This window comes from Ictidomys tridecemlineatus, chromosome 6 (assembly GCF_052094955.1).
Source record: "Ictidomys tridecemlineatus isolate mIctTri1 chromosome 6, mIctTri1.hap1, whole genome shotgun sequence".
NCBI lineage: Eukaryota > Metazoa > Chordata > Mammalia > Rodentia > Sciuridae > Ictidomys > Ictidomys tridecemlineatus.
Window position 1 is genome coordinate 185,968,620 of NC_135482.1, and position 27,896 is coordinate 185,996,515.

Consider the following 27,896-nt stretch of genomic DNA (forward strand, 5'->3'; position numbering starts at 1 on the left):
TGAGACTATATCCTTTTCTCTCACCTTGCACAAAAGTCAACTCAAAATGCATCAATACCTATGAAATATACCAGAAACTATATAACTCCTAAAAGAAAAGTAACTCCAACATACGGACACAGGCAATGACTTTCTCCATAGGAATATGTCCTAAAGCTCAAGAAATAATACCAAGAATTAATAAATGGGATGATATCAAATTAAAAAGCTTCTGCATGGCAAAAGAAACAAGAATGTGGGGAGAGAGCTTACAGAATGGGAGAAAAATCTTTTCTAGCTTTTATTCTAAAAGAGGATTAATATCCAGAATAAAGAACTCAAACACCAAAAAAAAAAAAAATCCAATTAATAAGAAGGCAAATTAATTAAACAGGTACTTCTCTAAAGAAATACAAATGTCTAACAAATTTATTAAAAAGTATTCAACAGGGCTGGGGATGTGGCTCAAGCGGTAGCGCACTTGCGTGGCCCAGGTTCGATCCTCAGCACCACATACAAAACAAAGATGTTGTGTCTGCCGAAAACTAAAAAATAAATATTAAAATTCTCTCTCTTTAAAAAAAAAAGTATTCAACATCTTTAGCACCTAGGTAAATGCAAATAAAAGCTAGTTATTAAAAAACTTAGTTTTACTCCAGTCAGAAAGGCAGCCACCAAGAATATAAATAATAAAAAATATTGGAGATGATGTGAAGAAATGGATTTCTACTGTTTGTGAGATTGTAAATTAGTACAATGGAAATCAGTATGGAAGTTCCTCAAAAAAGTACAAATGAAAGTACCGTATGACCCAGCCATTAAAGTCAGCATACTATAGTGATACATGCAAACCCAAGTTTATAAGAGCACAATTCATGATAGTCAAACTATGAAATCAGGTGTCTGTCAATGGATGAATGAATAAAGAAAAATAATTAAGTTTAATTCAGTTATAAAGAATGACACTGTCATTTGTAGGCAAATGGATGGAACTTGAGAACATTATGTTAAATGAAAAAAAAATCAAGCTCAGAAGGTCAGGGTTGTATGTTTTCTTACCTATACGGAAGCTATAGAAGAAAAACAAAAAGAAAGGCATATGGGGAAGAATCTCTTGAAAATTGAAGGGAGATCACTAGAGTTAGAGAAAATGGACTCAGGGGGTAGGAAGCAGGGAAGGAAAAAAATACTGGGAAATAATATTAGCCAAGTTATATTGTCATATTATATGAATGTACAAATATGTAACAACAAATCCCTGTGTTGTAATACGCTAAATAAAAATATGGGAAAAACCCAATGTGGTACTGGCAAAAAGACAGAAAGATATGTAGACCAATGAGATAGAGCACCCAGGAATAAAAAACCTGGCATGTATGATTGACTTGTCTTCAAAAAAATACCAAGGTCACTCAAAGAGAAAATTTGATAAGTCTCTACAGGTAGGAAAAATAAATATCCACATAAAAATAAATATCCACAAAAAAAGAATGAAGTTTGGCTCTTAACCTACTCCATATACAAAAAAATTAAAACTGATTCATTTAAAGTGTAAGACCTGAAACTATAAAACTCCTGGGAAAAAAACATAGGGAAAAGATTTATGAGATTAGATGTGTTAATGACTTCTTACATACGAAACCAAAAGTGCAAGCAAACAAAGGAAAAATAGGTGAGACTACATCAAAGGGCACAATCAATAGAATGCAAAAAGGCTACCTACCAAAGGAGAAAAATACCTACAAGTCAAATGTCTGATAAGGGGTTAATATCTAGAATATATATAAAAACTCATATAACTCAACAACAAAAAATTAAAACACTTGATTAAAAAATGGGCAAGGATTTTTCAGACATTTAAAGATGATATACAAATGATCAACAAGTATATGAAAAGATGTTCAACACCACTGATTATCAGAAAAATGGATATCAAAAACTCAATGAGACTTTCATCTCAGACTCATTAGGAAGGCAACCATTAAAAAAAAAAACAGTACAATTACTGTGAGAATGTAGATAAACTGGAACTCTTATGCACTGTTGGTAGGATGATAAATGTTGCAAACCACTATGGAAAACGCTATTGGGGACTCATCAAATTTAAAAGTAGAACTATCATGTGCTTAGCAGTCCCATTTCTGGGTAGGTATGTAAAAGAACTGAAAGCAGGGTCTCCAAAAGGTATTTGCATATTCATATTCACTGCAGTTAACAGCAGACCAAACACCTACTGATAGCTGAGTGGATAAACAAAATATGGCATACACATAAAATGTAATACTACTAAGCCTTTAAATGGAAGGAGGGCTGGAGGTGCAGCTCAGTGGGAAAGAGCATGCCTTGCATGTATGATGCCCCGGGTTTGATCCCCAGAACTACAAGGGGGGGGGGGAAAGATGATTAGAAGGAAAGAAAATACTTTTACTAAAATCAGAAAGGGCCTGAGGACATTGTGCTAAATGAAATGTCAGCAACAATAAAACAAATACTGTGTGATTCCACCTAATATGAGGGTTCTAGAGTAGTCAAATGCATAGAGACAAAGTAGAGTGGTGGTTATCAGAGGTTGGGGATAAGGGGAAAAGGGAAAATGTTTTTTTAACAGATATAGTTTTAGATTAATAAAATGAAAAATATCATGAAGATATGTCTCAATACAATGTGAACATATTTAGCATTAGTGAATTGTATGCTTTTTAAATGGTTAAGATGGTAAATTTCATATTCTGTATTTTTTCTACCACAATAAAAAGCGAATCAATAATGTAGAGGATTAATTCAAGAGGTTAAAAAAATTCAACTAATTAGAATTCTGGAAAGAGAACAGAAAAAATGGAATGATTATTTTTCAAAACTCCAAAAGTACAATGAAAAAAATGTTAAAGGCCAGAGAGAGACGAGTCTTTAGGAAACAAAGCTGATGGGATGCAAAGAGAGTAGTGATAGAGATTGTTACAAACAATGACATCAAGATAAATAACAGGGATGGAGCAATAGCTCAGTACTAGAGAGCTTGCCTAGCACCACCAGACCCTGGGTTCAATCACCAGTACCATAAAATAAATAAACTTAATAAAGAAGTATTTCTCTAGAAATACTAGAGAAAACCAACAAAACTAAATGTTGGTTCTTGGAAAAGATTAACAAAATTGACAAACCTGTAGCTACACTCATTATGGAAAAAAAAAAAAAAGACATTACCAAAAGTCAGAAACAAAAATGGGGACATTACTACATATTTTACAGAAAAAAAAGAATTATAAGAGTATTATGAACAATTAAATGACAACAATTTGTATAACTTAAGGTGAAATGAACATAGAAATGCACATGTATTTGTTGAAGCTTTTATAAGGTGATAAAATGCCAAGGCAAAAGCAACTTTTCAAATACTAAGAAATGTAAGCAAATCTAACCCAAACCAGGTCACTCTTCAAACCACAACTAAGATTACTAAAACCAGAAAAATAATAAAGATTAATTAGAAGACATGAGGTAATGTTTTTAGTGAGCTACCTAAAGCTCTTACTACTTTGGATTTTCACATTTGGGAAATTCAGTGTAATATTTTTTTTTTTTCCTCTTTTGGGTACCAGTAATTGAACCTGAGTTGGTAGGTACTTGACCACTGAGCCACATCCCCTGCCCTATTTTGTATTTTACTTATAGAGACAGGGTATCATTGAATTGCCTAGTATCTTACTTTTGCTGGGGCTGGCTTTGAACTCGTGATCCTCCTGCCTCAGCTTCCTAAGCTGCTAAGATTACAGGTGTGTTCCACCATGCCTGGCAAATTTAGCATAATCTTAAAGACAACACTTATTTTTCACCTCTGTATCAGGAGACTAATATACTACTTAGCTATATAGAGGTATAAATTGAAGATTCTTGGGGGACAACATATCCATTTTTAAATAAAAATGAAATTCTTAATCATTATGCAGACTTTTTTTTTTTTTTTTAAATGGACACATACCTTTATTTTATTTATTTGTTTGTGGTGCCAGGGATTGAACTCAGTGCCTCACGCGTGCTAGGTAAGTGCTCTACTACTAAGCCACAACCCTGGCCCCTTTTGTATAGACATTTTAAAATAAAAACTGACAATCACTTGAGAATGTAATTAAGAACAATCTCAATACTGTCTGTAATCTTCAATATTCTCATCTCGTCAGTGTAATATGGTTCAGATATCATTGCAAGGGGATGACTTACTTGTACTTTTCTTCTTATTTTCAAGATTATCTAGTAATTGTCGTATCTCTGTATCATATTCTATCCATTCTGGGACAATCCTGGCAGCAGCTTTTAGTTTTGGTTCTTTTGTTTTGGGATTATTGCACTAAAAGTTTAAATAAAATTTTGTTAGTGAAGAACCACGCTTTTTAGTAAATAAACGTAAAGGAAATACTTGGCGACACTTCTATTTTACTAGGGCAAACAAAATATATCTAACAAAAAGCAGAGCCCTACTCAGAACTTGAATACTGGAAATTTAATATAGGTAGGATTAAATGAAATGACAAATACACACACACACACACACACACACACACACACACCCCTATATAAGTAATAATTGCTTAATACAAGTACTCAATCAGAAACTTAAAAAATCGAAAGACAATTTGTTGGTTCATAAGAAGAGTGTCAAACAATTCTTTATAATGCTTTAATGAAAGATCTAAATTGCATACCATACTGTAAAGGAATGTGGCAGGGGTCAGTCTTCATTTCTTCACCCCCAAAAGAAACTAAAATAACAATCTCCAGTGTTTGCTGATATACCATCAACTTAACCTACTTGGTCCCACTATCAAGTGTTTATTTTTTTAAATTAAAAACAGAGACATGAGATGGGTGGGAAGGGAGAGAAAAGGGAAATTGCATGGAAATGAAGGGAGACCCTCATTGCTATACAAAATTACATATAAGAGGTTGTGAGGGGAATGGGAAAATAAACAAGGAGAGAAATGAATTACAGTAGATGGGGTAGAGAGAAAAGATGTGAAGGAAGGGGAGGGGGGATAGTAGAGGATAGGAAAGGTAGCAGAATACAACAGTTACTAATAGGGCATTATGTAAAATTGTGGATGTGTAACTGACGTGATTCTGCAATCTGCATTTGGGGTAAAATTGGGAGTTCATAACCCACTACAATCCAATGTATGAAATATGATATGTCAAGAGCTTTGTAATGTTGTGAACAACCAATAAAAAATATGGAAAAAAAAGGTTAAAAGGAAAAAGTTATGGGATGAGGTTGATAAGGATCTGATGTTGGTTACTTCTGAAGGCATAGCTGAAGGATGTCCTCATGTGCTGAACATAAGCAGTGAGAAAAAAGAGGCATCAAACTCATGACTCCAGTACCTTTGGCTTGAGCAATGTGAAGAATGTAGTTACTGCTTACTGAGAGAGAGAAGACAACAGGAGGAATATCAACTTCATCAAGTTACAAAGGCAGCCCATCTGCTATGTACAACTCATTAATACAGAACGTGTCTTGAAGCTAGCTTCTATGTGACACTTTCTCAACTGGCTTTTCTCTTACTGCCATGGGGAAAGCTATTAGTCATCAGCCACAAGCTTGCTGTCAAATATATTCAGTTAATTACATTGTTTTTTTTTTTAATTTTCCTTAGAGTGATATATTTCAAAAGCAAATGGAAAACGGGATCTACTTTACAGAAGATAACTTCACAGGCAATATTTTCTATAAAGTAAAAGTTATGGGACTACTTTCTTTTTAACGTGAAAGCAACTACTAAAATAAAAACACTGTTTTCTTTAGGTTGTGTGTGTTGCGCACTACAACATATGTGTGGGTAGGCACTTGTGTTTTCTATCCTCTTTATCAGTGGTTCCAAGTAGGGAATCATATCCTTCAGGAGGAAACTTTGGCAAGGTCTGGGAATTTTAGTTGTCATTACTGAGGGGAAGTGGGGTACTATTGCCATCTAGTGGGTAATGGTCAGGGGATGCTGCTGAATATTACACAACAGATAGAACAGGCAAGCATTATCTAGCCCCAAATGCTAAGGCTAAGAAACCTGGATTAAAAAATGAGACAGCAGCCCAACATTCCTTTCCACCTTTAATACCATTAATCATGCTCTTTTACTCACTTTCAGGCCATTTCCTTATGATTTTTCTGCATTCCCTTAACTTTTTTTCCCCAAGAATAGCTCACTCTTCCATTTTAAGTGTTTGAGAGAGAGGTGGTTTTCTGAACATCAAAATGTATAACACCCTTTTTTTTCTGTGCAGCACTATTGCAAGGAGGTAGATATCCATTCAAGAATGAAACTTTTTCAGCTTGTTTACATTAAAATTTGGAAGTGTGACCAACACCTATTAAGAATACAGGACTTTAAGATTCAGGACATGTTTTCCATACTCCTATTTACTTTTCTCCAGATCAGCACTATCCAATAGAGGTATGATGGAAACCAGGTTAGCCACTTAATATTTTCTAGTAGTCATTTATAAAATATAAAATGAATAGGTAAAATAAAATTTGATAGTATATTTTAACTTAATATACCCAAAATGCAATTAGTCAACATGTAATCAATATAAAAATAGTTGATGACATATTTTAGTATTCTTTTCATTACACTGAGTCTTCAAACTCTGATGTGTATTATTTACACCTTTATAGCACACCTCAATTCAGACTAGCAACAATTTTAAGTGCTCCAAAGCCATAAATGCAACTGGCTGTTGTACTGGAAGGAGTGGCCTCAGAGGAACAGAGATGGTGACAAGAGCTGAGAAGATGAAAAAGGCACAGGTTGATGGGGAGTGGTCCCTGAGTCACGGCCAGAGCACAGGGAAGCTACTTACTGACAGGGATGCTTACTTAGATTGGCTACATGAGTGTGACCCCACAGAAGTTTTGGGGTTTGCTATAGTAGCTCATGTTAAACCAAGTACTGAAGATCTCAGGGAGACCTGTGGCACTAACACATCAGACACAACCTTATCTTCACAATACAACCTTAATAACCTTAACATCTTAATACTTACATTCAGTAATGTTTTTGACTTTGCTTCATAAAATTCTCTTGCTTCCCTCTTAACAAGGCCATTTTATTTGTTTCTATTATATTCTACCACCTCTGACTGCCTTCGACCATGGTGGTTTGCTACTTTTTAAAAATAATCTATGAATCTACATATATCTCGGTAAATGTCCCAGGATTTTATGGTCCTCCCTTATTTTGTTCAAAATAGTAAAAATGCTATGTTTTGGTAGTTCATTCTTCAAGGAAGACCTTGTAAATAATTATTTTATACTCAAACACTTTCATTAACAATATTATGGTCAGAGAAATAACTGTATTATCTTACAGTACTGGAATGTATGTTCTAGACGTTGGAAAAACAAATTGGCTTCAAATATTTTGTGTTTAGGAAAATATAACTATGCTGTGTAGCTTAAAATGAAAATCTAAGAGAAATAATCTCTGAAAAATAAGCAAGGAAGGACTACAGAAAAAGACAAGTGTAAGATAATTTCAATAGACAAAATTATCTTGGTAATCTCCTTTGGGGAGAATACCGATGAGAGAACTGATGTGAGTATTGTTAAGATGATATAGCCGATTTATAAACATCTTCAGTTAGCTCATGATCCTCCTTTCAAAAGACCCTAAGTAGAAAAGATGTTCCACAGCAAAACTGCTACCACTATTCTTAGATAGGCCTGCTTGTGAAGTTGTCCCTTGACTGGCATCTAAGAACTCAGGTTTCAGACAGGTCTCACATTCCCTAATAAGAGTGGCTCACTGTGCCTAAAGTGTGCAAATGTGGTTTATGCCAAACACTTGCTTTTCTTGTGGGAGTTGATAATTTTTGGCATGTGCCAGGCAGAGGGTGATTGCATGGTGACAAGTTCCCCAGAAAAGCCATGGGAATTGTGTTTCTAATAAGCATCTTTTGGAGGCAACACTTCATATATGCTGCAAAATTTAAGACTTTGAGTTATTAAGCTTGTCTTGTATGACTTGAGAGAGAGAGAGAGAGAGAGAGAGAGAGAGAGGATCTGCATCTGAGTTTGTCTTCGCCCCACATGCCTTTTCCCTTTGCTGACTGTGCTTTCTGTCCTTTCGCTGCAATGAGTACAATATATTTTGCATCCTCTGAGTTCTTCCTTCTGAATTAGCAAACCTGAGGGTGGTCTTGGGGGTTCCCCCAACACAGCCCTCTACTTGCTAACCTAAGAAAAATGCGAAGCAAACTGAGCAGCAGAAAAAGAGGTAATATATGTGCCATCCATTTGTAAAACAAAATATTTCTCTTTTGAACACTTCCCCATCTACTTATATATAAATGTAAACAGACACTCACCAGATCTATAGTTTTGGCTCTTTGTTTGGATTCATCATCACACCAGGTTTCACACCATAGCCAATCTTGAGGAAGAGACTTGATGGCAACTTGGTAAATCATATTGTTAGGAAGATCCTATAGAAAAAAAAATGATTTAAGCAGAGGTATAGAAATTAGAGTCAGAAGGAAAGAAGCTGAAAATATCATCAGACTACAAACAGATCATAAAAACATGTCAATTTGAGGTATCTCCATATTTTTAAGCCCTAAATGCCTAATTTGATCCAATATTCTTGTGTCCTATGAATGAACATATGCACTGGAACTATATCCACAAACCCTTAAGGCTTCATTCCAGAAGGGAGGCCCTGAAATCCACCACTTCATATTCCCCCAGTGGACAGCCTCAGTATCTTGATCTGCTTTGGAATGTCAAAAGTTAACTATTCACATGTGCCTGCTATTGGTGTTTATGTTGGTCACTACCACATTCTCATGATTCTGAGGTGACCTTTCAACTCCCTGTTGGAAACAATGCCCATGAATATATTCCTTTCTGCATGCTGATGTTCGACAAATGAGACTAGTAAGTTAGAGAACTCTGGAGAGACTAAGGGACACTTCAGTAGAGACAGTTGTTTCTTTCCCCAGATGTTCACATTCCATAGCCAATGGCATGCAGGTACCTGCATTAGCTGTCTTTTATAAGCTCTAATTAGGATTTATAATTTTAGGATTCCTCTTTCAACACTCTGATTAAAAATGATATAGTCCTAGCAAATACAGTAAGAAAATGAAATAAAAGATATACAGATTAAAAAGAAGAAATAAAGTGCTGTTATTTGCAACTAACAGTACTGTTTATGTAGAAAATCTCAAGCATCAGTGAAAAAATCTCCTGAAACTAATAAGCAATTATAGCATGGTTATAAGACACAAAGTTAATACATAAAAGTCAACTACTCTTATATACATCAGAAATGAATAACTGGAATTTGAAATAAGAAAAACCCACTATACCACTTACATTAGCATGAGAAATTTATTCATTACTGCTTTTGAAGGTTTACTATAAAAGCTACATGAGACGGACATCATTACCCTAGACACATGTATGACTGCCACATACAGTGCAACTCTACATTGTATATTACCAGAGAAATGAAAAGCTGTGCTCCATTTGTGTAAAATGAACCAAAATGCATTCTGCTATCATGTATTTTAGAATAAAGATAATTTTTTCAAAAAGCTACAGTAATCCAGACAGTGTGATCTTATTTGAAAGAATAGAAAAATAGACAATAGAGTCCAGAAATATGGGAATTCTCTAACTTCTGTATAATTTTTATGTAAACCTAACAGCTCTAAAAAATAAAGTCTTTAAAAAGCTTATTTTTTTTGTCTTATTTATTCTAATTAATTATACATGACAGCAGAAGGCATTTCAATTAACACTACACATACAGAGCACAATTTTTCATGTCTCTAGTTGTACACAAAGTTGAGTCACACCATTTGTGTCTTCATACATGTAATGATGTCCATCTCATTTCACTGTCTTTTTTATCCCCATCCCTCCACTTCCCTTCCATCCCCTTTGCCCTATCTAAAGTTCCTCCATTCCTTTCATTTTCCACCCCCATCCCCATTACGGATCAGCATCCACATATCTGACAAAACATTTGGCCTTTAGTTTTTTGGGATTGGCTAACTTCACTTAGCATTGTATTCTCCAACTCCATCCATTTACCTGCAAATGCCATGATTTTATTCTCTTTTAATGCTGAGTAATATTCCATTGTGTATACATACCAGTTTCTTTATCCATTCATCTACTAAAGGGCATCTAAATTGGTTCCACAATTTAGCTACTGTGAATTGTGCTGCTATAAACATTGATTTGGCTGTGTCCCTGTAGTATGCTGTTTTTAAGTCCTGTGGGTATAGATCGAGGAGTGGGATAGCTGGGTCAAATGGTGGTTTCATTACAAGTTTTCTAAGGAATCTCCATACCACTTTCCAGATTGGTTGTACCAATTTATAGTCCCACCACCAGTATAAGAATGTGCCTTTCCCCCCACATCCTTGCCAACACTTATGGTTGTTTGTATTCTTAATAAGTGACACTCTGACTGGAGTGAGATGAAATCTTACAGTAGTTTTGATTTGCATTTCTCTAATTGCTAGAGATGCTGTACGCTTTTTCATGTATTTGTTAATTGATTGTGTATCTTCTGAGAAGTGTTTGTTCAGGTCCTTGGCCCATTTATTGATTGGGTTGTGTTTTTTGGAGTTTAGCCTTTATATACCCTAGAGATTTGTGTTCCCTCTGATGTGCAAGTGGTAAAAATGTGCTCTCAAGCTATAGGCTCTCTATTTACCTGATTGTTTCTTTTTCTAAGAAGCTTTTTAGTTTGAATCCATCATATTTATTAATTATTGACTTTAATTCTTGTGCTATAGGAGTCTTGTTAAGGAAGTAAGGGATCTAATTTGACATGATGGAGATTTGGGCCTATGTTTTATTCTATTAGACACAGGTTCTCTGGTTTAATTCCTAGGTCCTTGATCCACTTTGAGTTTTGTGCATGGTGAGAGATAGGGGTTTAATTTCATTTTGTTGCATATGGATTTCCAGTTTTCCAGGCACCTTTTGTTGAAAAGGCTATCTTTTCTCCAATGTATGTTTTTGATGCCTCTAATATAACTGTAATTATGTGGGTTAGTCTCTGTGTCCTCTATTCTGTACCACTGGTTTACCAGTCTGTTGTGGTGCCAATACCATGCTGTTTGTTACTGCTGCTCTGTGGTATTGTTTAAGGTCTGGTATAGTCATGCCATCTGCTTCATTCTTTTTGCTGAGGACTGCTTTAGCTATTCTAGGTCTCTTATTTTTCCAGATGAATTTCATGACTGCCTTTTCTATTTCTATGAGGAATGTCATTGTAATTTTTATTTCCTTTTTTTTATTGGTTGCTCACAACATTACAAGGCTCTTGACATATCGTATTTCATACATTAGATTGAAGTGGGTTATGAACTCCCAATTTTACCCCAAATGCAGATTGCAGAATCATGTCAGTTACACATCCACAATTTTACATAATGCCCTATTAGTAATTGTTGTATTCAGCTACCTTTCCTATCCCCTACTATCCCCCCTCCCCTTCCCTCACATCTTCTTTCTCTAACACATCTACTGTAATTCATTTCTCTCCTTGTTTATTTTCCCATTCCCCTCACAACCTCTTATATGTAATTTTGTATAGCAATGAGGGTCTCCATTTCCATGTAGTTTCCCTTTTCTCTCCCTCCCATCTCATGTCTCTGTTTAATGTTAATCTTTTCTTCCTGCTCTTCCTCCCTGCTCTGTTCACAGTTGCTCTCATTATATCAAAGACGACATCTGGTGTTTGTTTTTTAGGGATTGGCTAGCTTCACGAAGCATAATCTGCTCTAGTGCCATCCATTTCCCTGCAAATTCCATGATTTTGTCATTTTTTAGTGCTGCGTAATATTCCATGGTGTATAAATGCCACATTTTTTTATCCATTCATCTATTGAAGGGCATCTGGGTTGGTTCCACAGTCTAGCTATTGTGAATTGTGCTGCTATGAACATCAATGTGGCAGTATCCCTGTACTACGCTCTTCTAAGGTCTTCAGGGAATAGTCCGAGAAGGGCAATAGCAGGGTCAAATGGTGGTTCCATTGCCAGCTTTCCCGGGAAATCTCCATACTGCTTTCCAAATTGGCCGCACCAATTTGCAGTCCCACCAGCAATGTACAAGTGTACCCTTTTCTCCACATCCTCGCCAGCACTTGTTGTTGTTTGGCTTCGTAGTGGCTGCCAATCTTACTGGAGTGAGATGGTATCTTAGGGTGGTTTTGATTTGCATTTCTCTGACTGCTAGAGATGGTGAGCATTTTTTCATGTACTTGTTGATTGATTGTATGTCCTCCTCTGAGAAGTGTCTGTTCAGGTCATTGGCCCATTTGTTGATTGGGTTATTTGTTATCTTATTGCCGAATTTTTTGAGTTCTTTGTATACTCTTAATATTAGGGCTCCACCTGAAGTGTGAGGAGTAAAAATTTGTTCCCATGATGTAGGCTCCCTATTTACCTCTCTTGTTGTTTCTCTTGCTCAGAAAAAACTTTTTAGTTTAAGTAAGTCCCATTTGTTGATCCTTGTTATTAACTCTTGTGCTATGGGTGTCCTATTAAGGAATTTGGAGCCCGACCCCACAATATGTAGATCGGAGCCAACTTTTTCTTCTATCAGACGCAGAGTCTCTGATTTGATATCAAGGTCCTTGATCCATTTTGAGTTAACTTTTGTGCATGGTGAGAGAAAGGGATTCAGTTTCATTTTGTTGCATATGGATTTCCAGTTTTCCCAACACCATTTGTTGAAGATGCTATCCTTCCTCCATTGCATGCTTTTAGCCCCTTTATCAAATATAAGATAGTTGTAACTTTGTGGATTAGTTCTCTGTCCTCTATTCTATACCATTGGTCCACCCGCCTGTTTTGGTACAAGTACCATGCTGTTTTTGTCACTATTGCTCTGTAATATAGTTTGAAATATGGTATCACTATATCGCCTGATTCACACTTCCTGCTTAGAATTGCTTTTGCTATTCTGGGTCTTTTATTTTTCCATATGAATTTCATGATTGCTTTATCTATTTCTACAAGAAATGCCGTTGGGATTTTAAATGGCATTGCATTAAACCTACAGAGAACTTTTGGTAATATCGCCATCTTGATAATGTTAGTTCTGCCTATCCATGAACAGGGTATATTTTTCCATCTTCTAAGATCTTCTTCTACTTCTCTCTTTAGGGTTCTGTAGTTTTCATTGTATAAATCTTTCATCTCTTTTGTTAGGTTGATTCCCAAGTATTTTATTTTTTTTGAGGATATTGTGAATGGAGTGTTTTTCCTCATTTCCGTGTCAGAAGTTTTGTCGCTGATATACAGAAATGCCTTTGATTTATGCGTGTTGATTTTATATCCTGACACTTTGCTGAATTCATTTATTAGTTCTAGTAGTTTCTTTGTAGACCCTTTTGGGTCTTCTAGGTATAGAATCATGTCGTCGGCAAATAGTGATAATTTAAGTTCTTCTTTTCCTATTTTTATGCCTTTAATTTCTTTTGTCTAATTGCTCTGGCTAGTATTTCAAGGACTAAATTAAATAGAAGTGGTGAGAGAGGGCATCCCTGTCTTGTTCCAGATTTCAGAGGGAATGCCTTCAACTTTTCTCCATTCAGAATGATGCTAGCCTGAGGCTTGGCATAGATAGCTTTTATAATGTCAAGGTAAGTTCCTGTTATCCCTAGTTTTTCTAATGTTTTGAACATAAAGGGGTGCTGTACTTTGTCGAATGCTTTCTCTGCGTCTATCCAGATGATCATATGGTTCTTATCTTTAAGTCTATTGATGTGGTGAATAACATTTATTGATTTCCTTATATTGAACCATCCTTGCATCCCAGGGATGAATCCTACTTGATCATGGTGCCCAATTTTTTTGATGTGTTTTTGTATTCGATTCGCCAGAATTTTATTGAGGATTTTTGCATCTAGGTTCATCAGAGATATTGGTTTGTAGTTTTCTTTCTTTGAGGTGTCTTTGTCTGGTTTCGGAATCAGGACGATGTTGGCCTCATAGAATAAATCTGGAAGAGCTCCCTCTTTTTCTATTTCCTGAAATAACTTGAAAAGTATTGGTATTAATTCTTCTTAAAAGTTTTGTAAAACTCCGCTGTATACCCATCGGTCCTGGGCTTTTCTTGGTTGGTAGTCTTTTGATTGCTTCTTCAATTTCATCCATTGATATTGGTCTGTTCAAATTGTGTGTATCCTCCTCAGTCTGGGCAAATCATATGACTTAAGAAATTTATCAATGTCTTCACTATCTCTATTTTATTGGAATATAGGTTTACAAAATAATTTCTAATTGTCTTCTGTATTTCTGTAGCATCTGTTATGATATTGCCTTTTTCATCCCGTATGTTAGTAATTTGAGTTCTCTCTCTTCTCTTAGTTAGCATGGCTAAAGGTCTGTCGATCTTATTTGTTTTTTCGAAGAATCAACTTTTAGTTTTGTTAATTTTTTCAATAGCTTCTTTTGTTTCAATTTCATTGATTTCTGCTCTGATTTTAATTATTTCTTGCCTTCTGCTACATTTGCTGTTGTTTTGCTCTTCCTTTTCTAGGGCTTTGAGATGAAGTGTGAGCTCATTTATTTGTTGGTTTTTTCTTTTTTTGAGGAATGACCTCCAGGCGATGAATTTCCCTCTTAAAACTGCTTTCATTGTGTCCCATAGATTCCGATATGTTGTGTCTGTATTTTCATTTATCTCTAAGAATGTTTTTATTTCCTCCTTTATGTCTTCTGTAACCCATTGATCATTCAGTAACATATTGTTCATTTTCCATGAGATGTATGATTTTTCCTTCCTTCTTTTATCATTGATTTCCAGTTTCATTCCATTATGATCAGATAAAATGCATGGTATTATCTCCACCCCTTTATATTTACTGAAGGATGCCCTATGGCATAATATATGGTCTATTTTTGAGAAGGATCCATGTGCTGCTGAGAAAAAGTATATCCATTTGATGATGGTTGATATATTCTATATATGTCAGTTAAGTCTAGGTTATTGATTGTGGTATTGAGCTCTATAGTTTCTTTATTCAACTTTTGTTTAGAGGATCTGTCCAATGGTGAGAGAGGTGTGTTGAAGTCACTCATAATTATTGTGTTGTGGTCTATTTGATTCTTGAACTTGAGGAGAATTTGTTTTATGAATGTCGCAGCATCATTATTTGGTGCATAAATATTGATAATTGTTATGTCTTGTTGGTGAATGGTTCCTTTTAACAGTATATAATGTCCTTCCTTATCCCTTTTGATTAACTTAGTCTTGAAGTCGATTTTATTCGATATGAAGATGGCCACACCTGCTTGCTTATGAGGACCGTGTGCATGGTATATTTTTTCCCATCCTTTCACCTTCAGCCTGTGTATGTCTTTTCCAATCAGATGTGTCTCCTGGAGGCAGCATATTGTTGGATTTGTTTTTTTAATCCATGACACCAGCCTATGTTGCTTTATTGGAGAGTTTAAGCCATTAACATTTAGAGTTACTATTGATATATGGTTTGTACTTCCGGCCATGTTTGATTATTTATCCTTTTTTTAAAAAGTTTAGTTTGTTTCTCCATGATTATCTTTCCCCCCGCCCTCTGTCTTTACCGAGGCACTTTCCAGTGATGGTTTTGGTTACTGTTTTTCATTTCTTCCTTGTGTAGTGTTTTGCTCAAAATGTTTTGCAATGCTGGTTTTCTGGCTGCAAATTCTTTTAACTTTTGTTTATCATGAAAGATTTTTATTTTGTTGTCATACCTGAAGCTTAATTTTGCTGGATACAGAATTCTTGGTTGGCATCCATTGTCTTTCAGTGTTTGAAATACATTGTTCCATGACCTTCTTGCTTTCAGCGTCTGTGATGAAAAATCCGTTGTTAACCTTATTGGTTTACCCCTGAATGTAATCTGCCTCCTTTCTCTTGTAGCTTTTAATATTTTCTCTTTGTTCTGTATATTGGAAATCTTCATAACAATGTGTCTTGGCGTTGGTCTACTGTGATTCTGTGTGCTCGGTGTCCTGTATGTATCTTTAATTTGTATATCTGTTTCTTTTTTTTATTTCTGGAAAGTTTTCTGTAATTATTTCATTCAGCAGGTTACTCATTCCCTTGGTTTGAATTTCTGTACCTTCTTCTATCCCGATGACTCATAAGTTTGGTTTTTTTATGTTATCCCATAACTCTTGGATGTTTTTCTCGTGATTTTTTACCAGCCTTTCTGAGTTGGCTAGACTCTTTTCAACATGATATATTTTGTCTTCCTTATCTGATGTTCTGGCTTCTACTTGCTCCACTCTGTTAGTGATACTCTCAATTGAGTTTTTAATTTGGTTTATCGTTTCCTTCATTTCTAGAATTATTGTTTGATTTTTTTTTATAATCTCTGTATCTCCTGATAAAGATGCTTAACTTCTTTTATCTGTTTATATAATTCATTCTCAATGTTTTCTTTTGCTGCTTGAATGTGCTGTCTCATATCCTCTTTAAGGTTCCATTCCATCTGTCTAAGGTGTTCCTTGAGTTCTTTATATGACCATTTTTCTGATGACTCTAGGTCCTCCTGAATATTTAGGCTGTCCTGCATTGTTTGTACTCCTTTTCTTCCTTGCTTTCTCAAGCTGCTCATGTTAGTTCTTGTTCTGTTTGACTGCTGAGTTACTGTTTACTCCTATAAATTTATTTGATGCTTGGTAGGAAAGGTATTAGAAGGGAAGGGAAGAAGTCACTAAAGAGAATGAGAGTAAGCAGGTAGAATTCAAGGAAGGGGGAATAAGAAAATTGAAAAGAAATGAAAAGACAAAAGAAGAAAAAAAAGGAAATAAAAAAATTAAAAAAATAATAATAATAAAAAAATAAAAATTAAAATTAGAAGAAAAAAATTGAAAAAAAAATTGAAAAAACATGAAAGAAAAATGAAAATGAAAGAAAAAACCCAAATCAAAAAAAAGAGAAAAAAAAACAAATAAATGCAGTCTTAAGAGTTTGATTAACTTCTCTTCCAGTAGGTGGCGCTGTGCCCACCAGGCCAAGCTTCTCCTGTCAATACCCAGGAACCAATCACTGTGCAGCAGCTCCTCCTCCTAGACTGGGCGAGTCTCCAATCCTGAGTGCCTAGGGCCTCCTCTTGTGTCTAGTCACTTCCCCACTTTTCCTTTAGCCAGGCCCCTCTCATGGTGCCGCTCACCACAATACTGGCTACACGCCAGGTCTGCTGCTCCTGGGAGCCCTGTTTTCACGAACGACTGGGCACGCTCTCCCTGTTTGCCATTCCCTGAGACCCTAAGTTTGTAGAGCTTGGGGCTGAGAATACTCAGCAAATTTTACTTGCCCTCCGGTAGCCACGACCCCGGTAGGTGGTGCAAGAGACCTCAGATGTCAGCACTGGTGGGAGGGTAGCTGGGAATTCCGTGCTGCGGGTTCCGAGCCACGTCTGATTCCCTCGGTCTGGCTATCGCGCTCACGGGAGAGCTGGGAGGGGCCCTTAAGGTTTCCTTGATGTGTGGAGAGGGAAGGCTAGGGAATTACACATCTATAGCTGCAGGTTTCAATGAAGTTATCTCTTCTGCCGCAGTCTGGTGACGTCAGTTCTCTGCCATGGTGGTATCTCTTGCAAATGGCAACAGTTCGTTTCCCTTTGCCGGTGACCAATGGAACGGGTGGGTCCTTACTGTCTCTCCCAAGCCCCATTTCAATCCTGTGGCCACTACCTATGAAGGCTCGGTTGGCATTTACCTCCGCAGGATCAGAAGGGCTGACCGGTTGTTTCAGCCGGTTGGATTAGTGCCGAGTCACAGCTCTTTGTCTGCGGGAAGCAGGAGAACGGGAGCTTGAATTTAGCCGATCCGGGCTCACTGTGTGTTCTGAGAGGTCCAGACTGTTCGCCCCGGATCCACGTCAGCTCAGCATTGCCTAGTGATCCTGAGCAAACAGAATTTAGATTGTTTACGACTCCCTATGCCCGCACAGCTGAAGAGGTCAGAGACTTGATCTCTCTGCGCCCACAGCCATGTTGGAATCTGTCATTGTGATTTTGACTGGAATAGAATCAAATCTCTATAGTACTTTTTGTAGTATGGTCATTTTGACAATATTAATTCTGCCTATCCAAGAACAAGGGAGATCTTTCCATCTTCTAAGGTCTTCTTTAATTTCTTTTCTTAGTGTACTGTAGTTTTCATTGTAGAGAACTTTCACCTCTTTTGTTGATTCCCAAGTATTTTATTTTTTGAGGCTAATGTTAATTGGGTAGTTTTCCTAATTTCTCTTTCAGAGGATTCATCAGTGATATACAGAAATGCATTTGATTTATGGGTGCTGATTTTATATCCTACTACTTTGCTGTATTTATTTACTAGTTCTAGAAGTTTTCTGGTGGAATTTTTTGAATTCTCCAAGTATAGAATCATGTTGTTGGCAGACAGTGATAGTTTGAGTTCTTTTCCTATCTACATTCCTTTAATTTTTTCCATCTAACTGTTCTGGCTAGAGTTTCAAGAACTATGTTAAACAGAAGTGTGGAAAGAGGGCATCCCTGTCTTGTTTCAGTTTTTAGAGGAAATGCTTTCAATTTTTCTCCATTTAGAATGATGTTGGCCTGGGGCTTAGCATAGATAACTTTTACAATGCTGAGATATGTTCCTATTATCCCTTGTTTTTCTAGTGTTTTGAACATGAAGGAGTGCTGTATTTTGTCGAATGATTTTCAATACATGCAAAAAAATGATCATCTCAATAGATGCAGAGAAAGTATTTCACTTTTTAAATGCTATTGTGAATGCTATTGTTTTAAATTTCAAATCCACTTGTTTATTGATGACATATGGGAAAGTGATTTCACCTTGGTATATTAACTTACTATCTTGTTTCTGAGTTATCATTCCTTATCACTCCAAAGTTTTTGTTGATGGTTCTTTTGGGTTTTCCACATAGAAGGTAACGTCACTTACTAGACATGATCATTTCTTTCTTTCTAGTCCATATTTGCTTTTCTCGTCTTACTCCATCAGCAGAGACCTTACTTTGGTTTTAATTTTTCTTTTCCTCTTAAGTTTCTAAGTGGAAGCTGAGGTTATTTATTTCAGACATTTTTTTTCTTTTTTAAAAAAGAGGTACTTAGTAATATGAGTTTATATTTAAGCACTATTTTAACTGCTTCACATGACACTCTTCATCATTTGATTTGCACAGAAAGAAAAGTAGCCTACAGTAGGAATGTAATCAGAATTCACTTGAAATGGTAAATGATGTAACATTTACCAATGTCATGGTAAAGAGGCTCAGAAAGACAAATAATGAAAGATTAAGGAAAAGGAATTCTGGAGTGAAGGTTTATGGATGAATCTTTGGGTACTGAACCTTTATCATCACCAGAAAGCACTCAATAGAGATTTTGCACTAAATGACAAACCAGACAAAACGATAGTCTGCTGATGTCTGCTAGACTTGGTCCCTGGCTACTTCAATGGCACAATAGGCACATGCGTGGAGTAGAATGACAGCAGAGATGGAGACCGTGCATGGGCCCATCAAGTCTGATCTTACTCTTACAACTGCCAAGAGAACAGACCAATACTGGTCTCATGCTGAATGTATACTTTGAAAAGATCAATCAGCAGTTTGGCAGCAAATTAACTACATTGGACCCCTTCAGCCCTGAAAGAGCATAATTCTTCTGAACTGAACTATATACATATTTTGTGTATGGGTTTGCTTTCTGTGCTTTCATTATCCAAGAGCTTAAGGAGTCATCCACTGACACAGGGTTCGATATAATATTGTATTGGATTAAGAGACCAAATTCACAGCAAAGATATCATGGCAGAGAGCATATGATCATGAGATTTCATAATCCTATCACACTATGATACCACACAGAAGATGCTGGCCTGAAAGAGCAATTGAACAGTCTATTGAAGACACCAGAGGTGCTGTTTTGACGATAGTACTTTGCAAGGGTAAGGTGCCATTCTACATATGCAGCATTATATTCTACATCAACAACCATCATATAGTGCTGTTACCATTCATAAGAATTACACAGGTCCAAGGGAACAAAGTAAGGTGATAAGACCCTTCTTATCCCCAGGGATTCTTTTAAGGAGGTTGTGCTTATTATCCCCACAACCAAGTAATCCAGAACCACTTTGCGATTCACTATGTTAAGGGAATCCAGAATGGAGAGCAGAGACAATGTGTCTAAGTATGGGCTACAAATCAGCTCGATGATACAAGTTGAAGTTGTCCCACTAACTTCATTCTTAAGTTTTCTGTTAAATTTATTCAAAGAGGTAGATTCACATAGAACAGTGTGCACTATAACAGATGCTATGATGTAGCACCCACATCTCCATTCAAGTCTGAAAACTTCTACTAGCTGCTGGCAAGTGCTGCTGGCCGACAACTTTCAACTGTCTGTTATTATTAAGAACTACCACTGGGGGAAAGAGTTGTCTCACCAAGGTCAAACCTTTTCCTGAGAAAGCCTATATACAATGATTTGTTGATGTGAAGAAATAAATACCAGGGTTCCTTGCCCATCTTTGTGCATTGTCACCTCAGAAAGACCATCACAGCTTCAGAGCTCCCTAGGGATCACTCATCCAAGTCCTTCTTGAATTTGGAGAATCTTACCAATTTTATTTCACTCCTTGCCCTGAACTTGCTGGTCCTGAGAGCACTTCCTAGTAAACCTTTGCAAACTAATTTCCATTTTAGTCAGTTTGTTTCCTGAGAAATACAACCTGTGATAGGCAGCTAAGTGGTATTTGCTAATGCAGGTAATGGAAGAGGAAAGAACTTGAGTTATTAACTTTGAGATAGTTTGGGGCATTAATGTGGTGATGCTGGTAGATATAAATATGAGTTTGGCATTTAGGGATAGCTAAGATACAGATAAAATTTGGGAATTATTCATAGGAAGATGAAAACTGAAAGGATGAATGAAGGTAAGATTGCTAATAGAGTTGGTACAGAATGAGAAATGGGCCAAGCTGAGACTCAAAGCATAACAACATTTATTTGGAAAGCACAGAAAAAGTAGTGGTTTACCAACACAACTACTATAGGAAACAAACAGATATCAGGGAAGAACCCTGAAATTTTGGCATGTATTATGGCAGCCAACAAATTCATGTTGTAAAGAAAGCACATGAGAATAAAGAGGAGCTCACTGTATACTTTTACCCAGTAAAAAGATAATAGACTTTAGTGAGAAGTGTTTAGTGGATTGGTGGGATTGAAAGTGAAATTGCATCAGAAAAAGGGCAGTGATCCCCCAAATATGCTGATGCTATATTAGGAGAACACAGAGTTCTTGGAAAGCTTAAAAAATGAGTCCTTTCTTTAGTACAGGCAGATGATAGTCAAATTCACAAGCTTTTAATTATATGTTAAGACTAAATATTACTTATAAATAATCTACTGGTAAAATAACTAAAAATTATAAAAATTGTGGTAATCATAATCTAAATTTGGCATGTTATTGGTGTTTACCAAGGAGCCAAAATCAGTTTTCTACTAACTGGCAGTACTGAAAAGATCCTATTTTGTATGTGCATATGTAAGTACTCTGAGTTCTCCTAATTTTCAAGAATGATTTTAATTAGTCCCTTACCAGTGTGGTCTAGTCATTAATATTTTGATCTAAATTTTCATTTACTAGATTTTTAAAGAATATGCCTATTTATACATAATCTGGACCCTTTTCCCTCATGGTGTACTCTTCTCCACCCTAATTTTATTTCAGGTTTGGCATTTAGGGATAGCTAAATGGCCTTCCTTGCTATTTCTCAAACATGTAAAGACCTATTCCCATCTTGGAAATTTTGCACTAGGTATTCCCTCCGTGTAGAATTGTCACATCATCTGTATGGTCAGTTTTACATCTCCATCTGAAATCCATTCAAATGTCACCTTTGTAGGGATATATGGGTGCCCAATTTACAACTACAAACCCCAATTCCTTCACCATTCTGAACTATCATCATTTCTTATTTTAATTTTTTCCTCTGGGATACTGATTACCTTTAATTATATTTTTAAAAAATTTATCTTACAATTAAAATGAAAGCATCATGTACTTAAGAATCCTTTTGTTTTCTGTTATCTCAGGTCTTAGTAGAGTGTCTTGCACTTACCAGGTATGCAACAGATGCAATAATGAAGAATTTCATGGGATAAGAGGAAAAGGTGTTTACGAGGAAGGACAAAAAGTGTTTCTAGGGACACTGCATGAAGCAAGTTTGTCTTTGAGATGGGGGATGGGAGGGGAACATGAAAGAATCGAGTATAAACAAGGTCTGGTGGCCCATGCTTATAATCCCAGCAGCTGTGAAGGCTGAATCAGGAGGATTGCCAAGTTCACAGCTAGCCTCAGCAACTTTGCAAGGCTCTCAGTGAGACCGTCTCAAAAAAACAAACAAAACAAAAAACAAAAAAAACCAGGCTGGGGATGTGGTTCAGTGGTTAAGCATCCCTGGCTTCATGTCTTGTTCACTCCCTGCTGCCCCGCCATATACACACAGGGAGGAACCAAGTATGATATATGTATTTTTTTTTTTATGTGGTGCTGGGGCCAGGGTCTTATGTATGCTAGGCAAGTGCTCTACCACCAGCTCTGAGTAAGTTTAATGATGATTGCTGAGAGCCATAGCTCAGTTGGAATGACGCATGGCATTTCTGACAGAACGCAGTGGTTGAGAGGTGACGCCAGCAAGCCATTGAGATAATGATTATGTTAAGCTGTGTATGTATGTACTAAAACATTTTTGTTAACATTTTACTTACCTGATCTAGATTTGAAAGACTGTTTGGATCTTGGCTGAGAGCTTGGTACTGGCCCCTAAGCCTGTCACCTGCTGCAATTCTCCTGAACTTCTTCAGATCCACTACGTATAAGGCACTGCAAAAGTGAATATTTCTTGATAGCCTATGCTGCTTATGTAATTGCACTTTCCCCAGTGAATGTCTACAGTGATACTATTCATTTAACTACAAACATCCTATGATCTAATAATAATAAGTCCTTTCATAAAATTGCTCCCAATATCTAATACTACTTCCATGGAGTATGAAAGGTGTTATAGTTCTAGTAGGAGCTATGTTCTAGAGTTATTACAAGTTATTTTCAAGTTGTCATGAAATTCATGGCCCTACAAAAGAGTAACAGCTATGAAGATAGTACAGTCATTTAAATATTTGGCAAACCAAGCTTAAATATGCTGCAGTGGTTATGAGCATTATACTTGAGCCCTATCACTTGGGTTTAACTGGCTAAACTATGTACTAGCAAGGGTAGCCTGGCAAGTTACATAACTGCTGAATGCTTTAGTTTCCAAATCTATAAAATGAAGATAATAATAGTGTTACAAAACCTGATACAAAGATTTTATGAGTTAATATATGTAAAGACACTTATTTTTTACCTGGCATGTAATAAGCACTATGTAACTGGTTATCATTATCATAATTTCTAAGAAAAGAGAATGCTATAATTCAATACATCATTTATTTAAATTTTCTCACCTGATATGGTATTTTCTTCTCACAAGATGTGACGCCCAGTATCCTGTTTTCCAGAATCGATATCCATCCATGTCAGTGCGGCTATCACAGAATGGAGTGTACCCATAAGGAGCTCCACCCAGATCAAAATCTCGGAGTTCTTTTAGGTCATGTCTCACTATCTAAGTAATTAAAATAGAATGTAAAATAACATATTTCCTTTTTATGGATTTGTCAATCATTATCACCCTACTATAGCTATAGAGCACGATACATTTTCCTCAAGTTGCTTTCACTTTCTGTGAATTTACTGAATGTTTTATTCCTCCTGTCCTTACATATTAAAAGAAACATGAAATTTATGTTCTCAGTCTATAAAACAGTAGTCTTACCAGTAAGAATACTATGTTATATCATTTGTAAGAAAGTTTTTTTTTTTTTTTTTAACATAAGATGATACATTTTGGGAAGGGTTTAAATATTACCCAAGTACACAGGCCTCAGTTTCTCAATGTGTGGAGTAATATTTGAAAATAATTTTATAATGAATATCATTATGTTAAAAATCATAAATTTGAATCAAAGAAAAATTTGATTATTTTAAATAGCTTTAAGGAAAATGTTAGATTTTGTTTTATTTTACTTTATGTTAGGGGAAGATTGGAGAAAGAATTGTATCAGCTAATGTTTAGAAATGCTTACTTCTTCATCTACATTTGTCTGTTTTTTTGTTTTAATTACAATGGTTCATATTTATCAACTTGGAAACTAGTATAATAAAACTATAGTATAAGTAAATTCTAATATAGAACTTTAAAATATTCCTTTTGTTCTAATAGAGGATATGAATTTGAATTAATATACATAAATATAACATTTATGTTACATTTACATGTATATATCACTGTTATTAGAAATTCTATGTTTTCCAATTTTTTTTCAAATTAATGATTACAAAGGCAGTGAAAAGAGTAAAGGGGAAAGTCATTATTTTTAGATATAAATTTTAAAGCTTAGAACATTAATGGGGAGGGCAAATTCAAGGCATTATTTTCATTAAGTAGTAGAGTGATGAGGATTTGGTTACTAGTTTAACGTCAAAGAATGCTACTGTAGATGTAAAAATGACAGGATGGTTGTCATTGCTGTTAACTTTTCCAGGAAGAAAAAATAGTTAATTTAAAATATTCAGCTTATATTTGTAGGAATTCATTTAACTAGTCTTATGATTAATATATTCATTTTTATTCCCAGACTTAAACTATTACAGATAGAAAACTATCATGTCCTAAATAATAAATGGTACTTCTTGCAATTCCTTCAATTTTCACTTGGAATTCTGACCACTTATTTTTCAATTATAGGCACTTTGCTAATGCACTACAATCATGACTTACATGTTTATGTAGCATGGCAACAAAGACAATAACGTGAGCAACATAAATTCCCCTTATATTCACGCAGAAGTATAAAAGAAACTTGTTCACTACTAAAAAACAATAATTAATCTTATTACCTGGTCAGCATCAACAAAAATAATTTTATCTACTGCTAGTGGAAAAAGGACATCAAGGAAAAGAATTTTGTAACCCCAAATAATTCGTTGTTTTTCAGTCTGCTGATGAAGCCAGCGGGGCCACTTATATTGGACCAGTTCATATTGGAATCCATACTCCATAGCCATATGAGGAATTATCTCCTAAAAACATACACACAAAACCATATACACTTGAGGAAGAGAAAGAAGCTTAGTTTTATACAAACTTCTAAATATTACTCCTATAAATTATTCTATGCTAAAGTCATAATTCTTTGGGAAGTGTCTCCCAAAGGTCCATGAGTGGAAGTCCTGGTTGCTAGTCTATGGCACTATTCAGAAGTAGTGGGACCATTAGGAGGTAGGGCCTAGGAAGTTAGGTCATTGGGGTGTGCTCTTGAAGGGACTCCTTTTTGTTTCCCATAACATAACATGAAAAGGCCTCATCAACCACATGCTCCTGCTATGACATTCAGTGCTACCACAGGCCCAAAGTAAAAGGGCCAAATAACCATGGACTGAAACCTCCAGAACTGTGAGCCAAAATAAACCCCTCTTCCAAGCTAATTATCCTAAGTGTTTGTTATAGTTTAGCAGGAAGCAGAGCAACACCATCTATTAATGACAAATATGAAAATGGTGACAAATACATAAAACTATATACTTTCATTAAGCAAGAGACAATGTTAACAAGCAAGTTTATTAATGTTAAGATAAATGTTTTTATAATTTTACTGCTCATGTCTGACTGGAAATAACCTGACTTCAGAAAGAAAAGCCTGTGAATACTCTTGTATCACACAGTTTATAATTAAGCTAACCCATTGGTTGATCAGAGAAATGCAAAAAAAGTACAAAATGATTTATAAATTGATAATCAGATCCTCTTCAGAAGTTCCATGTTTGAGATTTATGACTAATTCAGGAATTACACATAAAAGGTGGTTGCCATAGTCAGAATATTTGACACCTGGTTCAATGTCTTTGCACATATTAGCAGCACAGTTCTGTGTCAACAATAAGGATATGTTTTGAGAAATGTGTCATTGGTGACTATGTCATGGCAAATGTTACAGGGTTGCTTATATAAACCTAGATGGTATTGTCTGTTGTTTCTAGCTTTCAAACTTGTACAGTCTGCTGCTGCACTAGAGGCAACTAAAATAAAATATGCATTTTTGTATCTAAATAGAAAAGGTACAGTAAAATATAGCATAAAGGATAAAAACTGACATCCTCTATAGGGCAACTACCATGAATGGGGCTTGCAGTACTGGAAGATGCTCTGGATGAGTAGATGGGTGATGAGGGAATGTGAAGGCCTAGAACACAACTACAGACTTTATAAGCAATACACTTAGGCTTTATGAAATTTATAAAATTTTATCCTTTCTTCAATATAAATTAGCCTTACCTTACTGAAACATTTTTGCTTCATAAACTTTTAAAGTCTTTTTCTATATTTTTATAAAAACTTTTTCAATTTTTTAAACTGCCTTGTTAAAAACTAAGACAAAAACATACATATCAGGATGCCTACACAGGGTCACAATCATTAATAACACTCGTCTCATCTCACATGAAGGTCTTCTGGGGCAGTAACCCAAAAAGGAGCTGTCATCTCCTGTGAGAACAATGCCTTTTTCTGGATACCTTCCTAAAAGATCTGCCTGAGGCTGTTTTACAGTTAATTTTTTTTAAATAAGCAGGAATACACTTTAAAACAATGAAAAAATGTAAAGACATACTCTAGTAATGTAGTTATCATTATGCAGCATTATGTACTGAGCATAACTGTATGTGCTATATTTTATACAACACAGTTGGTTAACATAAGCATCACCACAAACATATGAGTGATATGTTGTGCCAAGATATTAACATGGCTTTGACATTACTAGGCTATTGGAATTTTTCTGTTCCTGTTATAATTTTATGGGACCACCATCATGTGTATGTTCTGTTGTCTAATGGAAACATTATGAGGTGTATGAGTGCATCTTATTCCCTGTTTAGCACAGAAGTAGCTAATGAAATACATTAATGGTTCAGTTTCATTCAAGAGGACAAAAACAGGGAAGATGGCAAAGCTGTAGTAAAAGATGGGCTATAAAATATAAAATTTTCTTTTTCTCCTTTAATTTTTATCCATAATGAGCTGCTGGTTATATGACTGTATTTTTTCAATCTGTTTTTGCAAGAACAATGTAGATTTAAAATAATAATGCTCAATTAACTTTTTTTTACTTTGTATCTGTGAACTGAAATGTTAAAAATTTTGGCTAGAATATCTGCTGAAAGTCATTGATTTGGTTTCAAAATAAAACATGAGGAGAAATTAGAAAAACTTTTTTCAGCAACTATGCAAAAACATATTGAACACAAACTATGTGCCAGGCACTGTAGAAGTCCCTAAGGATATAGTAGTTAAAACACACACACACACACACACACACACACACACACACACACACAAATGATGGCCCTTGAGAGGCTTACATTCAAGTAGCAGCAGGTAAAAAATAAATGAAATTACTTGTTATCTACAGAAGATGATGCTATGGAGAAAAAAAGGGGCGGGGGAGGAAAATAAAGTGATTAGGTAAGAAGGAATTAGAGTTCACATAGTGCAATCAAGAAAGGATTATAGCAAAGGAAGTGTAATTTCAGCAAAGATGTGAAAGAAGAGAGGAGGGGTGGCTTTCCATAATGGAGGGCATGGATCTAGAGTGCTGGCAACTTCTGCATCTGGCTGCTGGTGACAGGTGTTTCAACTCAGAATTCAGGAAAGCTGCACACCTGTGGTTTCTGTACCTTTCTATGTACATGTTACATTTCAATAAGAAGTTTCAAAAGACAAATTTCAACAGAAAGAAA

The 27,896-nt window shown here is 35.7% G+C and overlaps 1 protein-coding gene across 4 annotated transcripts in view; it reads right to left on the reverse strand.

Moving 5' to 3' along the window:
• Nucleotides 1-27,896, reverse strand: part of Uggt2 (UDP-glucose glycoprotein glucosyltransferase 2) — a 180,714-nt gene that overhangs the window by 9,035 nt on the left and 143,783 nt on the right. For all 4 annotated transcript variants that reach the window (XM_005317032.5, XM_040281658.2, XM_021729926.3 and 1 more), the window contains 5 exons: nt 24,999-25,181; nt 23,504-23,664; nt 22,766-22,880; nt 8,338-8,454; nt 4,198-4,324 (listed from right to left, as the gene is read on the reverse strand). In XM_005317032.5, coding sequence (XP_005317089.2) covers nt 4,198-4,324; nt 8,338-8,454; nt 22,766-22,880; nt 23,504-23,664; nt 24,999-25,181 — 703 coding nt within the window. The remainder of the gene's footprint in view (nt 1-4,197; nt 4,325-8,337; nt 8,455-22,765; nt 22,881-23,503; nt 23,665-24,998; nt 25,182-27,896) is intronic.